Source organism: Sylvia atricapilla, chromosome 3 (genome assembly GCF_009819655.1).
Source record: "Sylvia atricapilla isolate bSylAtr1 chromosome 3, bSylAtr1.pri, whole genome shotgun sequence".
Taxonomy (NCBI): Eukaryota; Metazoa; Chordata; class Aves; order Passeriformes; family Sylviidae; genus Sylvia; species Sylvia atricapilla.
In genome coordinates, this window is record NC_089142.1 from 52453437 (window position 1) to 52470946 (window position 17510).

The window sequence follows — 17510 nt, forward strand, 5'->3', positions numbered from 1 at the left end:
GTGTAGCTCTCATCCCACTGGGGATGCCCAGTGTGACTGAGGGTATTGGGCTGTGTGAGCTCCTCACCAGCCCTGGTTGTCATACAAAACTTCTGTGCTTTGTTGTGTGGTTAAATCCACACCTGGAGTCAGTCTAGAGCATTTGCTTTCTTGCCTGAGGGGCAGGTGTGTGTAGGACCTCCAGGCATCTCTTCCCAATTGTCTTGACTGACAGCTTCTGCAAGTCCCAGCAGGGATCCTGAAGGTGTGGAGGAATTATGCAAAACTTGATCCCTGTGTAACATGACAGCCATTTGGAAACCTTATTGGCAGCAGGGTGCATAGTAGAGCACAGTGGGCTCTGCAGCTGCATCCTGGGATTCCTGCTCCAAGATAAGGCCACTGTGGTGATTCACTCATGGAAGGAAAAGATGGTTTAAGGTTTCCTGTTTGTTTTGTAGCTAGGCCTCGTTGCTTCCCCTTTTCTTTCTCATCAGTTCCATTTCGGAGCTTTTCCTGTTGCTTCCTATGTGCCATGGTGGCACTGAGCCCCGGCTAAAGATTTTCTCCATTTGTTTAAGGGTACCTATGCTTGATAAAATTATCCCATATGGTGTTTTTTTCTCCAAACAGTGTGACAGTTGAGGAGTGAGTTTTAAATTAATTGGCTTCAACAGAGGATTGATAGTGTAAGAGCTGTACTTTAGGTTAGACATTTGTTCTTTTGCCACAGATCATTACTGTAGAAGAAGCTAAACGACGGAAGAGCGTTTGCAGTTACTATGAAGAAGAAGAAGATGATGATACTTTGCCTATCCTAAAGCATCACAGCGCCCTCCTGGAGAACATGCACATAGAGCAGGTATGGCTGGAAAACCCTCAGGTTTCCTTCTTAGATGTGGTGCTGTCTCTGCCGAGTGCGAGAAAGAGACAGGCCGGGACACTGCCTGTGCTGTTGGTGTAACCGTTTCCCTCATTCCCTGCTCCCTGGCCAGCTGGCGCGGCGCTTGCCCGCGCGGGTGCAGGGCTACCCGTGGCGCCTGGCGTACAGCACCCTGGAGCACGGCACCAGCCTGAAGACGCTGTACCGCAAATCGGCTTCTCTCGACAGCCCCGTCCTCCTCGTCATCAAGGACATGGACAACCAGGTAAGGAGCGCTTCTGCGGGGGGCTCAGCACGAAGGGCAGCGTTTGGGAAAGGGATCATTATGAAATGCTAGTCATACTGTGAAGTGATGTCATACCAAAATAACACATGGGTGTATTCTTTTTTTATTTTGTACTGCCTAAACTAGAGTTACCACAGGAAAGCACTTCAGCACTAATAAAAGGTTCAGAATTGCAGTGAGTGCAGTAGTGCCTTTGGAAATACCTTTCTTAGGTATCTCAGTTAAGGAGCTGTCACAAGCAATGCCTCTCTGGAGGCCTTACCTTCAGTAGCTGCTAGAGTCAGCGATGCTGCTGCCGTTGTTGTCATCTGGCTTTTAACTTGCAGGGTACAGAAGATGAGGAGGAATACTTGCATATCTGATACACTTCACTAGTTGGTTCTTCTAACTTGAGAATCAGCTTGGTTGTTCTTAGAAAGTATTTTCACATGTTTGGGGTTTTTTCTCTTGAATTCTGCACTTTCCACAAAAGTAGTGTAATCATTTTATTCTGACAGATATTTGGAGCATATGCTACACATCCCTTCAGGTTTAGTGACCATTACTATGGCACTGGTGAAACATTCCTCTACACATTCAGTCCACATTTCAAGGTAAGTTGGTGTCCACTTTCTGAAATAAGATTTTTGGATTCCCCTTCTGAAACATTTAGGAGATTTTTATGATGATACCATATTTGAGTGTGGAAGATGTGCCACATGTTGGCGAATGCAGTTAATCATTCATTGCTTCAATGCAGTACTTTAAGCAAAAGTGTAATTATCTAAAGAGAGGACAGTCTCTAAGAGTGAAGGAAAGGTTTTAAATGAATTGAAGGGGGGAACAGGAAGGAGTTAAGGAGTGGACTGTCAAAGACTCACCTTGGAAGGCAATGATATCAAGAATAGGATGTCATTTCATAGTAATTTCATGCATTCTTAGGATCACAGTGACAGCAAAACAGAGATCAGAGTGCTGCTGAAATACCCCTCAATGCTCATGGCTTATGCACTTTTTTGTATTGAAGACATTTTTCCATTTTTGAGGGGGTACCACTTGATTTAGAGAGGGAAGCAGAATTTAAAGTAAGGATTAGGCTTTGTTCATAGTTTTAAATATGTATTAATCCTTTCCTTTCTACCTTACCTTTTCCCCTTTCAAGAAAAAGTTAAAAATGACCACACCTCTTACCTGCTAAGAGTAGGTACCCAGTAGTTTGAGATGACAAGAATCCTCACATTCCAAATATGTTAATGTTTTTTCCCCCTCAGGTATTTAAATGGAGTGGAGAAAACACCTACTTCATCAACGGAGACACTACCTCTCTGGAGCTTGGAGGTGGAGGGTGAGTGTTTGGTTTCCAAATCATATAGCCAGCTTCTTTTAAAAATTTTAAATGGAAATAGGAATAATGGTAGGTGCAAGAAAAACTTACCAGTTAAGTGGCTGAAGTTACTTTTAGTAAGCTGTTTAGTGTAGATACCTCAGCAGTCTGATTTCTGTTACGGAGTGAGAGCTATTTTGTTTGCTTAGAGTGACAGATGTTAGGCAAGTGGGGTTTGTTGCAGAGTTTGGGTTGTTTTTAGCCAGGAAAAAAAACAGATGTTTTGGGTAGACACATCACTCATTGCTGAAGTGGTTTGTCACTGGAAGATAATCCCTAATGGCAATTTTGCCATCAGTTTCTAGGGTTTATCACGTGGTCCTCACCAGGTTGTTGTTTTCCTGTTGATGCACAGAGCAAGGATACAGACAGGGCATAATCAGGTCATGAGTTGCAAAGGTCAGTAGGTACAAAATCAAGGGCTGAGGCTGTACAACCAACTAAAGCTTACTTGGAGGTTGCACCTCCACGTGGGACAGCGGGCGCGTGGTTTGCATTTGGAGTGGATAACCAGAAGGTGCTCTGTCCACATGCAGCCATCCAGGGAAGGGACCCCGAGGTCTGTGCCCTGGTGTAGGCACAGCTGGCAGTGTGAGCAGCTGGGTGGCCCAGGGCTGCACTTGCAGGGTCCTGTGCACTGCCCCACTCACTGGTGCAAACAAAAGCAAGGGAGACTGCTCCACGAGCTTCTTGGTGAGTGCCTTGCCAGGACTGAGCTCTTCACCTGTGGCCTCAAAGTCACCAAGATTCCTCTGTATTGCTTCTTTGCTTGTTTACACAGCTTTCAGTGCTTTCACTGCTCCCTGTAACACCAAATCTGTCATGTATTTCCTTTCTAGTGGCCGGTTTGGTTTATGGTTAGATGCAGATTTGTATCATGGGAGAAGCAACTCCTGCAGCACCTTCAATAATGACATCTTAACTAAGAAAGAAGATTTCATAGTACAAGATGTAGAAGTATGGACATTTGAGTGAAACACTGACTGCCTTAAGGACTGGATCCATTAGGCACTTAAAAGCTATCCAGAAGGTGCAGGCTGCCTCACGATGTTACACGCTTTTTCCTCAAGTTTGTACCGGAGCATGACTACGCAAAAAAACAACCAAACAACCCAAGAATAAAAGAACTGGTTTTGAGAGGCAGTAAGAGACAGAACAGAAAGAGATCACTCTGAAGTGTTTTTTACTTCCTCTTCATCACTCTTCCATTGAAGATACAATGCTTATGAAAACATTCATGATGTATAAGTTGAAAACTTTTTATGTAACTGTGAAGAAAATCCTGTGGAAGAACTTTAACTGTCTAGTACATTCCATGTGTATTTATGTTCAATATGCAAATGCTGACCAAAAATAAAAGGTTACTTTACCAAAATCTACAGCATACTGTTTGCCATGGAAAAGAATCAGAAATAGGTGTACACAGCACTTAAGGGAACGTGTTTTTAAATAATTTTATTTATTGTTACTGTATAGTAGACTTCCTTTTTTTGTAAATGTATTAGCTATGAGGTTTTTTGTTTAATGTTTCAAATCTCATTTTGATAATTACTGTTGAGGTAGTTTTCTTATGCGTTGGCATTTATTCTGAATCAATTTATTTGATTTCTGAAGTTAATTTTTATATTTTTATTTTGTAAATGAGATTTGGTTTTCATTATACCCTAATTAGAGGGTTTGTTTTCCTGGCAGAAACACTTGAGTGCATAATTCTGTTTCATTTTCTTTTCCTGAAATGAAGGAAAAGGTGGATAGTTCTTCTTCTTAACTCTGCTGTCACATTCCTGTTAATAGATTACTATTTTGGCAGTGTATGGAGACACTGGGCAACTGCCCCCTGGTGTAGACTTTATCAGTTGTGTTGCAGTCCACAGAATTGGGATAGCATGCTCTGAGCACCTGCCCCAGTATTATCTGACTGTTTATGAGGGACATTTCTAGGAGAACTGGTTTTTTCTGTATCACCACCAAATGATTGAAAATAAGCCACCCACTGTGCTTTTATGAGCATTTCTCTACAAATTGAAGAATTTAAGAAGAAAATACAATTGAGATTTAGAGAAGAAAGTTCTTTTCCTAACAGGCCAGGTCATGTTAGTGTAAAACTATTTTCCTAATAATTGCATATATAATTTCCTTTAAAAAAATACTTCAAGCAGCAGTCTGGTTTAGGATTTGACAGGCAACTAAATATTTTTGTTTTTAATGAAGTTATCAGATACTTCCCCCCTCCCCCACTGCCAAAGCTGAAAAGACTATATTACAAAATTTGTAAAATGTATTTTACGAATAATATTATAAAATATTTGGTAAATGGGGAGAGTGTGAGAGAGGACTGGCAATCTTCACTACTTGGTAATGAATTATGCTTTGCCATTAAGCTGTGGTTTTGTTTACACAATCCAGGCCTAACTAATATTAGGATGCTGTCATGCCCTTAGACTTGAATGTTTCACTGTCCTGAGAAAGGCAGGTTTTAGAGACAGGAGTCTGCATTAAAACAGTACAATCTAATGTTGGAATATTATTAACTGAGTAATACAACTCAATTTAGTTACTGCTCTTTCCTTTTTGAATAGATTAAATAATAATAAAGTCAATTGCTTTTCTTTCAAAAAGCATTTCTAAATCTTCATCCTGCACAGAAGTTTCACAATCGAATAAAAGCAATGCTATACACAGCCTGTAACACGCTGCACATGAGCTTTTCACACTTCCTTTCTTTGTGGTCTACTACAGCCATAAATAAAGTTCTTATTGTTAATGCTTTAAAATATTTTGGAAGTTGTTAACAGCATAATGCTTTGAAGATACCCAGACTATCTAACACTCTTTGCTCTTTTAAATGGTGGCAGAAGACCACTTAATAGTTAAAAAGACCCAGCCAAACAAACACCCAACCAAAAACCCCCACAACAAACAAAATGAAACCAAGTTCAACATTTTGCATACATTTCACTATTGCTACCTACAGCTTACTCCATTATATTATCCTTGTCAAAGCATATCTAAACGCTGTGGTCTATATTCAAAACAGTGTTGTTCAATCAAAATTCTGTGACCCTTGAAACTATGAATATTGAATATATGTAATGCAGTGCTATCACAATATTTTCAATAAAGGAATTTATGCATTCAGAAACTTGTTACAGATGCTTTCTCTTTTATTCACAAACTTTAGAACATTTTAAAGGTAAAAGGATGCAGCTTAAGTTACAGGTTATGCTGACAAATACCTGTGCCGCCTCATAAAAAGTGAATTTCAGCAATACTATATTTTACAAACAAAGATAAGGAAGTTGGAAATTTTGCTGGGGTTGGTTTTAGGGTTTGGAGTTTTTGTGTGTGTAGTACGGTGCGTCCTTAAAGAGAGCTGTGGTTTGAATTTACTCTGAGACAGACTGTAACAAAGGACTAAGAAATGCCAGGAAACATAGCAGTTACCTGGTAGTACTTGCTGCTGCTCTCAGCTGCGGTGAATGACATGTATCCCCTTATCTTTTTTGACCAACCTCTCCCCAGAAGTCAAAAATGCTTGTGCATCATTTTTCCAAAGCGCTCACATATCTTTTTATGTCCAGCCAAGCAAAGCAGTCTTAAAAGTACCTGGTTCTTGGGTTTTATTGGTTTTCATTGTATACAGCAGTGGCATTAAAAGAAAACAAACTACAATAACGTTCAATTGAACAAGTGTGCTACCCATGAGCCTTGCTCTGAGTGAAATGGCAGTAAACATTTTCCTAAAGTAACTGGAAAATTATGGTAAGTAGCAATTTTTCTCTCAGGGAGAACAAGATCTTGTTCTTGCAACATCAAGTATGTGTTCCTTCAGTGGTACTTGAGTACAGATTCTTGATTCAGGGCAGTGTTCAAATAAATACACATTCACAAATCAGGCTTGTCAGTACCCACGTAATTACAGATGTTTTATTTGGTCGTAGTTTAAGTGCAGGTTTTGTGTTAGATGTTTTGCACAAAGGCTGGCTTTAGAGCAAAGGCAAGTGTAGTTACATTTGGAACAATCTTCATTTGTAAACTAAAGATTTGATTTGCCTGTCTGTAACAGAGAAAAAGAGCATTCGGTCATTGCAAAGGGGCTGCCTAGCACTGCAGGTTGGCACATCTGCCAAGTGAGCTGCTGCAGGCAGAACAGCCAACTATGTCCTGTTTGTACAGGCACAGCTTGCTTTTAAAAAATAAAAGCATTTTTTAAAATCTCAGTCTAAATTTTTCCATCTCGTTACCTTTTAAAACACTGTGGCCTGTCACCTGTGGGACTAGCACTTTGTGCATTTTGAGGTGCATGAAGAATGCATTTAAGTTGCAGGGTCAGTGATTCTGCAGCTCTAGTCTAACGAAAAGTGCAAATTATTTTAAATACAAACTATTAACAAAACATTTTTAGAACTTGAAGGCAAACTACCACTAAGTTAATACCCTTTGTTAGCTTCAGAAACAAGGGTGGTGAAACGGATTGTCCAGGGAGTTCTGGATGCCCCATTGCAGGAAGTGCTCAAGGCCAGGCTGGATGGAGCCCTGAGCAACCTGGTCTCAGGCAGGGATGGTTGCTGGAAAGAGATGATCTTTAAGGTCCCTTCTGACCCAAACCATTCTGTGATTTTATGAAATACCTCACTTTGGCTGTGAATTAGCATAGCTGTCATGAGCAGGCATCAATCTCAGGGCTGTCAGCTTATGCAGTTGGAACCAACATCAGATTTTAGTGCTCAGTGCTGGGAGTGTAGAAGAAAAAATGTAGATGCAGTTGGAAAAAAATCCCTGGAATCATATTGGTGACCCTGAACAAACTGCAACTGCGCTGAAATAGTGTTTTCTGATTATTTGCACACATATAAAACTCCAAGTAACTTGAACTAAATTCAAGCTGCAAAATGTCTAAATTTCTCGAAAGTTTTTTCTCGCTTTGTATTGATCAGTGAATTGCTGGACGTAACTTTCTGGTGAAAAACCAGAAAGATCCAGCATCATAAGCACTTTTAATCCTTCTACCCGCCCTCTTTACTGCATGTTTGATTATTCCCCCCCCCCCCCCCCCCCCCCCCCGCGGCAATTCGACTTTTAATGGACTCGGAATGCACTCGCATGGTTTTATTCCCCTCATTAAAAAAATAAAAGCAGGATAGATAGCGAGCCCCGGTGTCGCTCCCGGCGGGCGGAGGCGGAGGCTCCCGGGCGCTCCTCCCCCGGCAGCGGCAGCGGGGCCATGGCCGGGCCGGAGGCCGCGGGGGCCGCCGCCGCCGCTGAGGGGAGCGAAGCCGGGAACGGCGGCCGCGATGGCTACGACGGGAAATGCGTGTTCTGCAGGATCGCCCGCCGGGAGGAGCCGGGCACGGCGCTGCTGCCCTGCGAGGTGGGTGAGGGCCGCGCTCCTTCCCCGCGGGCCGGCACAGGGGTGGCGGCTGCGGCCGGGCGGCGGCTCCGAGGGCCTCGGCTCCTGCACGGGCTGAGACGGGCAACATCGCCCGGACGAGGAGCGCCGTGCCGCCCGTAAATGCCGGCACGGCAGCCGCGGAGCTGGCGCCGAGGAATCCTGACTGCGGAAGGTCAGCGGCGGACGCGCGCCGCGCCTGGAGGCTGCCGACGGAATACCCTCAGCTTCTCTTGCTGCTCGTGTCAGCTCTGACATTTGGTGTCGCGTCGATATGGGGCCTATGGACATTGTTACCTACTCTGCGCCACTATCGGCCTCCTAATCCGTTTTAAAACGTTTGCATCCTTTTTTAGGATGAAGACCTTGTTTGCTTTAGAGATATAAAACCTGGCGCCCCGCACCACTACCTGGTGGTGCCCGTGAAGCACATGGGAAACTGCAAAACACTGAAGTCAGAGCACATACCTCTAGGTAAGGCTGCGGGTGTGTGCTTAACCTAAAGGAAGATCGGTTTTCACAGCTGAGCTAGGGGGTTGTCAGGTAAATTACAATTTTGGACGCTATTTGTAAACATGGAAATAGCTGATGTGAGTGAGTGTAGGTAGGGACTTACATTTTCTCGGAACTTCTATGTGCTGGTCTAGAATGGCACTTCCTTTTTGTGCAGTTCTGGATTGCAAAACATACTGCAGTTTGCATGGATTATAGATGCCTCTGCACTTTGTTGGAAGTACAGCTCTATTTTTAAAGCATTTATATGCTGCTTCATTGCATTTCCTTAGATATGCATATGCAATTTTAAAAGCTTACAGAAGAATTTTATAAAGCGTATACTTTCAGATAAGTGCTTCATTATTTCTCAGGAAAAAAGGGTGTGACAGATGAAAAAGAGAAATGATGTTTCAATTAATTTTAAAAATTTTTGAAAAAATAAAATTCTGAAATGTTGAAGCCATTATTTGTTGCTGCTAGGCTTATTTGTTTTTTTGTTGTTTGTTTTTTTTTTCTCCTTAAGAAGACATTGTCCTGGAATTTGTTTCACAAGACATGGCTAGCTAAGTGTGTTGAGTAACAGAAGAAACTGTAGCCATGAAGAAATTCCACCTTAAGGAAATTTACAGGTGATGCAAGAAAAGAGTTGTAGCATTTTGCAAATCTTGCATCACTGTATTTCTCTTGTTAACATAGGGTGGTTTTCTCCAGAGGAAAAACAAAACTTCTGTATGTGTTTGGCTTCAAAGCAATTCCTCTGACTTCTGCCTTGAGTTTTTGTATTAGGTTACTACATTGTTCAATGATAATGAAACTGTGTGCTAGTAATAAGAAAGACTGACAATTTTATTTTAATTTAAATTTATGTACCATCTCTGAAATGTACTCCAGGCCTCACAGGACCTGGAGATCAAAGTCCTGTGCCTGTGTAGAGATATAACACTGGAATTAGTGTAAAGTCACCATTCTGACCAATCAGTACTTGTTGGGTTTTTTAATAAGGGTGTGGTGATAGCATGGCTTTGGCCAAAGTTCTTATTAATAATATCACACTGGAGAGCATTGCAGGTGTGGAAGTTGGTATCAGTGGCAGTTTTCAAGTGAATCATTGCACACACTCTCTTGATTGTCTTTTGTTTAGCTAGCAGTAGTTACAGTGTTTATATTTTGAAAAACCCATGTCTGTGATCTGAATGGAGATTTGTCTGTTGAAGTTAATATTCTGAAGAATACCTTTTTAAATTTATTTGTGTTTTAATAGTGAGGAGAATGATGGAAGTTGGAAAAGCTGTTCTCCAGAAGAATAATTTTAGTGACTTGAATGATGTAAGGTATGTAATAGAAATCTTCCATCTTTCTGCTGAGTGTGTTTTTTACTTTTCAGAATGTTACTTTAGAGATGGTGGCAGAACCTGCACTGTGATTTATGGAAGAAATCTGGTCTGCATTTTGCTTATTGTGTGAATTCTCAATTAAAATCTACTCTCATTGAATGTAAACTTTTTTTCTGGCATAAATTGGGTTCCAGCTCTGAGATTCTTTTTTGAACACATCTTGGAGAAGGGAGGGCACTTCAAACAACTTAACCAAAGAGGTTGCTCTTTTATTATGTGCCGCAAATATGCTCTAAATCCTAGAGGCCAGAAGAGAGGTAAACTTTGGCCTATTGAAGCAAGGCACTACACTGTGTTTCAGTCATACCAGAATCCCCTGGATTTTGGTGCTGCACACCTCAGTTTAAGGTCCCTGATAGCTGAAATAAATTGTTACATAATTTAAGCACTGTAGAGAAGTGGGGAGCTGGCTCTTCATGATGAAAATTGATAGTTGGCTTTCCAGCAGAAAACTAGATAGGGTACATTTTAGATACTTTTTCTTTTAAATCCTTCTTTTAAAAATGTGTTTTAAATACAGAGATGTGAAGGAGGAGATTAATGAACTTGTGAAGAGCTTTTTGTGGTATAATGAAAGGGCATGTTTTTATTCTTGCTTCTATGTACAATGAAAATGCGATGAGTTCTTAGCTCTGTGGATAATGTTAAATAACCTGCAGTGTTCCACCTCTCCCTGAATTAACACCACCACTGTCTTGTGCTTCTATTCCTTTCCTGCAGAATGGGTTTTCACTGGCCTCCGTTCTGCTCCATAGCCCACTTGCATCTTCACGTCCTGGCCCCGGCCAGCCAGCTGGGATTCTTATCCCGGATCTACTACAGAATCAACTCCTACTGGTTTATCACGGTAAGTGCAGCGCAGGTGAGCTTTGCCTTTGTAGGTTTTCTGTAGGTAGGGAGAGGGTTCTCTGGAGAGCTGAGATACTCTTTGAACACGTGGTTTTATTGCAAGGGTCGTGGGTAACAGGGTCTTGCCTTCAGCCAGCAGCCTCGGCTGAAAGGGTTGCCCCGAAAAGAGAGAGAGAGGGAGAGAGGGAGAGGGAGAGCAAGGACAAGAGGGTGAGGCGTAAGAGCAAGAGGGTAAAAGGTAAGAGAGCAAGAAAGAGGGAGAGTAAAGGCAAGAGAGCTAGGTCCTTGTTACAATACATTATATCTCCTTTTGTGTTAAATATTCTAATTTACAGTCACCAACCGGCACAAGATAGAAAACCTACAGACTTTGCATACAGCCTATGAGAACTGCGATATTACCATATCACTGTGTATTCTAAACACTACTTTCTTATCTACCTTTTCCCTGATACCTTGTCACGGCTACTCCCTTGGGTCCCTTTGTTTGCTATCACTCAACCCATCTCCAGCTAATCACTGTCTTCCTGCTTGCTATGCCTATATCTCAAAGCTAGCTTTCATTTCTATTTCACTCACAAGTTTTTTATTTTTAGAATTTCTTGCTAGGCAATCATATCTGTAATATGTCTCATCTTTCCCAACAGTTTTCACTTGTGAGCTGAAAATGCCATGTCTTTCTAACGTTTTACCTGTGTCAAAAAATTCTCTGACCAAGTATTTTTGTTGTTTCTTTAGTTGTCAGTTATATACATTTTGCATTAACTGAGAAAAAATGACGGTAAAGACCTTAATGTTTATGCTTATTAAGGGGAATGGAGTGCTAATAACTAACAGCAAACGGTACAGTAGTTCTGGATCTTGCCTGAAGCTCAGGCTCTGTGATGTGCTTCTATGGACACTTGGTAAATATTTGGGTTTTAATATAAAAGGCTATATTCAAATGTGATGGACTGTTTTGTACATAACCTGGTTAATCCTGTGTAGGTGAAAACATACCCACCTAATGACTACATTTATCACTTCATGTGCTATTTCTCATCTTGTCGAGACTAACCTAGTGCCTGCTTGACAAAAACATTGTGCTGATTTATGTCAGTAGAGATTAGCAATGAGACTGACACTGACTAAAGCACTTTGAAAATCTCTCTCTAGAGATGTAAACCTCATTCTCAGTGCTTTGATACAGCAAAGCACCTCTCCTTGCTGCAGCTTCCTGGTATCATTGCACATCCCCAGATCAAGGTTGCTGAAAAAGGTCTAAAGATGTCATCTAAAGAGTATAGACAGCTTCTTACTTAGAAGAGAGTTCTTCACAGGGGGGGCCTTGCTGAAGTTCATTCCTACCTCTAAAAAAGCAGATGTATCTGCTGTGTTATTAACCATCTTACAAATATTTGTCCCTCAAATACATATAGCTGTGTAGTTTTACTGCTTATTATGTTGGATTAGTTCAGGCAGGTCCATACTAAGTCACTAAGTCTGGTTATCCAGTATGGATGCACTTTGGTATTTTGCCCTGCTGTCAGGTTGGAAAATGTTCTTGGGTTGGTGATGGGTTTTTTTTTGTTGTTTTTTTTTTTTTTTTAATTATAGTGTCTTGAATGTGGTACTTGTTTAAGAATGCAAAACAGGATTCAGATAAATAATTTTCAGTTGCTGCATGTATTATGTAGGTTTCCTTGTAAATTAAAGTAATTACTGCAGTAATTACTGAAGTCCTCTTGAGTTTCTCCTACCTGAAGTAGCTGATTGCATTTTTACCATCTGCCTTCAAAATATGCCGAACTTGAGCTTTTCACCTTTTAATGTAGTTTCTTTGGAGATCTTAATAAAGCCTCAAGCACTAGATCAAATTAAAAGATGGATTCGGTAGGACTGGCAAAAAAAAAAAAAAAAAAAAAAAAAAGCAAAGGCTGACAGTAAACTGCTTTTTTTTTTCAGAAGTGCCCCTGTTAGCCTCCATGTGCCCAATCTCCATGTGCCCTGCTTGTTGGCAGACTTCTCCTGCCCTGAGCCTTTCTGAGGGCTCTGTGAGCTGGTGCTGTTACATGTACAAAGTACAGCTCTCCCAGACCAACCCATGGTGCATAAATGATGATGACAGAAGTATGTGTTGGTGCAGTGATGTGACCAAAGGATGAGGTAGCAGCTCGTGACAGGAGCCACACGTGTGACCCCTCTCCATCCCTCAGCAGCGTGGCTGGTGGTGCAGCTGGATGGGTGATGAGCAGTTACAACATGTTGTTCTGGAGTGGCTCACAGAGAATCCCAGGCCTCACCACTTGGTTGTTCCAAGCACTTCTGAGGTCTCTGAAGTCACAGTGCTTTGACAGATCCGCTGTTTATTTGCTCAGACCTCCTCTGACCTCCATAGGTTGTTTCCTCTCCTGATCCTCATGAGTGTTTGGTGGAAACTGTGCGTCTGCTGTTGAAAGAAATTGTATTCTGCTTCTCCTGTACACTTAATCTGTAAAAGTGCAAGGCAAATGCTCTGTTAGTGTCACTGTTTTTAAAATGGAATTTTCAGTAAACTGAAGGCCTGTGGTGTAGTTAATACATTGCTTTCTCTCTTCCATAGGCTGAACAACTGATCGAGAGACTGCAAACTGAAAATGCTGCCAGCTGAAAGCTTGTGTTGTCAGCCAGCTTGGTCTTTGAGCTTTGATTTAAGATTGCACAATTTGATGTTGCCAATAATATCCCAGGATAAAAAAAGCTTTAGTTCCTTATGAGGAAATACACACAGAATTTGAAGCTGCTAACCTAATTCTTCCATTTGGATGTGTCAGTCTGTATACTTCCCTGGCAATAGCATGATGTATTTTAGTTATTTTAGTTATAATTTTATATTTGTGTAGATACATACATAATACACACACACACACATGCACACAAGGCAGAGAACTCTTCCTATTAAAAGGCAAAGTGTAGCAGCAGAATGTATTGCAACCAAGGCAATGAGTTACAGATAACAGCATGAGAATGGTACCAAAGGGAGTATTTGTTGTGGAATCAAGCTTTCATTTTCCAGATGCATTGTTCTGGGATTGCAGGTAACGTTTCAAACATTTGTTCCCATCTGCATTTGTATGATATGTTACTTATGCCTAGTGATGAGTAGGTACATTGCTGAAAGTACAGTGCTGACTTTCTGGTGCTAAACCACTTCAATGTTACCTGACTTGTTTGCATCACAGTCAATTCAATAAGTGCCCAAAATTAAAATTTAATTAAAATTAAAAGTGAATTCAATATGTGCCCAAAATGTGATAATGCTGTATAATCTAGAATATAGTTTATGTGTAAATAGACCTAAAGATTTCTTTCCTTCTTTTGTGCACAATATTTGAAATTAGTTACTGTATGTTTACAAAGAATGTAAAGAGCTCAGAAGAATGGACTTATTATACTGTTCTTCTGCATGGCAGTAGATAGAAAACTCCAGATTTTCTCATCTTATTCTCACTGGAAGTTGTTTGCGGATTACTAATGTCTTGGCCGATTTTGGATTCTAAATGAAGTCACAGAGAAGCCAGTCTGAAATGCAGTGTGTGTGTTGGGGGGGCAGACTTACATAAGAGCAATGTGATTTGACTTTGGGATAGCAGGGACTCAGCCCAAAACTGGAAAATGCCAAGTTGCTTAAGGAACCTGCTGAACATTTGCCTTTGTGCATGACTCTAATCAGGAATGCCAGCACTTGTTTTTCAGTACCATAATAAGGCAGACTGTTTGGCAAGTTAAAACTCCAGAACACATGGAGTGGATTTTTTGTTCACAGAGCTTGTCTTGGTGCCGGACTAACCAAGTGCCCTTGCCTGATGCATTCAGATGCAGCTGAGGTGAGAACTTCTGTTGCATCTGCAAGCTTCCCTGAACATAATGTTCTATGCTTTCCATGGATCCAGCACCTGTTGCCTTAGTGATACAATGTGCTGTAATATTCTTACAGTACTTGAGAGAGTCTGCACCCTTCTGAAGAGCTGCATTTTCTACCTGGCAGAGTTTACACCTCTCTGTCTGTAAGATCTTACTCCTAATGTCTTGATATTCTTATTAGTGGGCATTTGCATGGCATTTGCAGCCCTTTAGGGTTTTAATTTGTTACATTTGGTAGGCAAAGTGTGACTTAAAAGTCACCAAACTTTGTGCAGTAGATTAAGAGATTTGAGCTGGCTCCTTAGTGAAATACCTGAATATTAAGGACTTTGAAGAGTTAATACTGTGTATGTCTTCTGATCTGTAATTAACTTATGTATCTGTACCAAACTGTGACATATAATGTAATATTTAAAATATCAACATGAACTGTTGTCAAAAAGGATTAATAAATGCAAATCTTGGGATGATTTTCCAGTGCAATGGAATAGTTGCCTGTGGGGGTTGACCCTAGATAGCTCTTTGCTCACTCTTCATCCCTTAACCCAGTGGGGTGGGAGAGCAGAAAGAACAAAATGAAAATACTCATGGGTTGAGATAGTTTAATATGTGAAGGAAAGAGGAAGAAAAAAGCACTCATGACCTCCAACAGGCAGGCCAGTAGCAGTGGCCGCTCCCCCCCACCCCCCCAAAGAAAAAAAAAAACCTCTCTTCAGCTTTTATTCCAGACATTATATGTCATGGCATATCCCTGCTGGCCAGTCAGTATCAGGTGTGCAGGTTGTGCTCTCCAAGCTTTTTGCCCACTGAGGGGACAGAGCATTGTATGTGCACTGTTCAGCAGTCACCAGAACTGCTGTGTTACCAACACTTATAGTCACACCCAAAACCTGGGATGCTCTGAAGGAAGTTACCTCCATCCCAGGCAGACTCTGTATGTGGCCAAATGTGTATGAAAACATAAAGGCCAACTTCTAGACCTCAACTTTGGAGAAGGACCCGACAAATGACAAGACTGGAAAGGTAAAAATCGGGGTATAATGTCACTGCCAGAGTTTGCTGATGAGAAAAATGGGGAAATCCCGTGTTTCCTGACAGCAACAGCCAGGCCTGAAAACAACTGAAACAGCAAAGCATTAAGCAGAGGCACACTAATTACTGAGAGGAATGCTCAGCCTCTCGTTAAGTGTTTTTCAGCACAGAACTGTGGTCTGTTTTCCTTCTGCACTGACAAGCATTCTTGGACTCTATAGATAATTTTTTTAATTAAGTAAAGAATACTTTCTGAAAAGCCTAACCTAGTACTTCCAATACTTTTCTGAGCTACTGGCTAGCCCCTGGAAGAGACAGTGGGCAGATCCTATTAACTTTGTCACTGTTTCTGTAGAAGCTTTTAATAATTTTAAAAATTCAGAAATCATCTGTAGAGCTTTCTAAGGAGCAAAGATCAATAAGGAGCATGAACTCAGAAGCTCTTACTTTCCAAGAGCCTGGAGAAGCAAAGCAAAGTTGTTCAGCCAGTGCTGCTGGCTCTGTTCTTTGATCCAGTATTAGCAGTCTTGAGAAAAGCTGCTTTTTTGACCTCATGTTTAGGAATGACAAAGCTTTATTTGTACTGTTCTGCTCAATTGTTTTACATAAACTCCCAACCTAACACGAACCCAGAGAATAATGCTTTTATGTTGAAAGGATGAAACAGATACACATAAAATGCTGTTAAAAATAAAAAGAAATTGTGCTTAAATTGGTAATAACTCCTCAGACTATTCCAAAGTCTTTTAAAGTGTGAGTTGTAAATGAAAGCAGGAGAATGGGAGCAAACCTGTGAAAATTCTATTTTAAATTTGTAAACAATAAAACACTGCATAAAAACTTGTCATTTCAAACTAATGTGCAACATTTATTGAAATGGTGACAGTGTCTTCAGTGTTCAACAAAACAAACCACAGATAATCCCTGTATGATATACAGTCCAAAACAGATGCAGAGTTTACAGCCTTCAAGTGGAAGGAGAGGAAAGACTATTGAGGCAATCTGTCACAAAGTGAAGTTTAGGAGAGATTTAAACAGCTGAAAAGATGCTTAGTAGGGCAAGAACACCTTTTAAAAGGTTGGAGTTTACTTACTCCAAATAATCTGTGATACTAAAACCCCTCACATGCTACAATTTTTGCAAAAATAATTTAATAAATTCTGTTCCACTTACTGTAATGGGAATGTGCTAAAAAAAAAAATAGTTGCACGTTGAAAAGTTTAAATTCCTGCTTCATTTGTAGATGTCAATCTAATCACAGATAAGCATAATTTTGTAAAACTTGTAGGTAAACTGAGCCGTGTCCATTCATGACAGGATGCATTCATGACTATACAGGCTTCAGGAGTAATTTTTTATTCTAGAGAGTAGCAGTGGGCAAGCTGACCAGTTCTATTATCTATCTTTTTGTCTTTTTTTGAAATACTGGCTATTGCTGGAAGCACAAGACTGGATTTATCAACCTGGGTGCTGAGCCAGTTTGGCAGCTCCGTGTTTATAATCATTGGATGGGCACACACAAAGATTTCAGTCACATTTTCCAGAATGCTCAGCTAAAGCTGGCAGGTTGGAAACATGGCTCTGTAACTGTTGAAAAAAAATCCCTCTATAAATAATAGTTTTGTTATATAGTAATCCTTGGTTCTATTAAAAATATAATAATAGAGCAAGCTCTTTTTAGTTGCTTACAAAGTAGGTAAGACCCTGTCATTAAGGTGACCATGTGATCTCTGCTTCTGTTTTGATCAGAGGTGTATTTAAAGTGCTTGCAGATGTGCTCAAGCATCTACCACTTATATGGCAGTGACAGCCTAGATTGCTGATATTTAACTATATGAGCCAGCCTTAATTAAAATCTGATAAATTTCTGTGAGCTGGACTTGCATCTTACGGTGCTCATACTGCCTCACATGTGTCTTGCAATTAATTATCTGTACAATGTCCAGCAATGTATTAG

At 40.8% G+C, this 17510-nt stretch overlaps 2 protein-coding genes across 10 annotated transcripts in view; both read left to right on the plus strand.

The window, feature by feature from the left end:
• The window catches only part of NCOA7 (nuclear receptor coactivator 7), an 83253-nt gene extending 77600 nt beyond the window's left edge, over nt 1-5653 (plus strand). For all 9 annotated transcript variants that reach the window (XM_066315335.1, XM_066315338.1, XM_066315336.1 and 6 more), the window contains 5 exons: nt 713-841; nt 975-1127; nt 1646-1741; nt 2399-2472; nt 3351-5653. In XM_066315335.1, the coding sequence (XP_066171432.1) occupies nt 713-841; nt 975-1127; nt 1646-1741; nt 2399-2472; nt 3351-3486 (588 nt within the window). In that variant the 3' untranslated portion in view covers nt 3487-5653. The remainder of the gene's footprint in view (nt 1-712; nt 842-974; nt 1128-1645; nt 1742-2398; nt 2473-3350) is intronic.
• A 2056-nt stretch (nt 5654-7709) lies between these two features.
• HINT3 (histidine triad nucleotide binding protein 3) lies at nt 7710-14990 on the plus strand. Its single transcript, XM_066315344.1, has 5 exons — nt 7710-7882; nt 8257-8374; nt 9657-9726; nt 10510-10636; nt 13220-14990. Exons 1-5 carry the CDS (start codon nt 7736-7738, stop codon nt 13265-13267), a joined length of 510 nt encoding a protein of 169 aa, XP_066171441.1. The 5' UTR covers nt 7710-7735; the 3' UTR covers nt 13268-14990.
• The last annotated feature ends 2520 nt before the right edge of the window (nt 14991-17510 follow it).

Coding starts and splice junctions, on each gene's coding strand:
- HINT3 (XM_066315344.1), top strand. CDS start 7,736: ATGGCCGGGCCGGAGGCCGCGGGGGCCGCCGCCGCCGCTGAGGGGAGC. Junction 7,883..8,256: donor CGGCGCTGCTGCCCTGCGAG/GTGGGTGAGGGC, acceptor ATCCTTTTTTAG/GATGAAGACCTTGTTTGCTT. Junction 9,727..10,509: donor AGTGACTTGAATGATGTAAG/GTATGTAATAGA, acceptor CCTTTCCTGCAG/AATGGGTTTTCACTGGCCTC.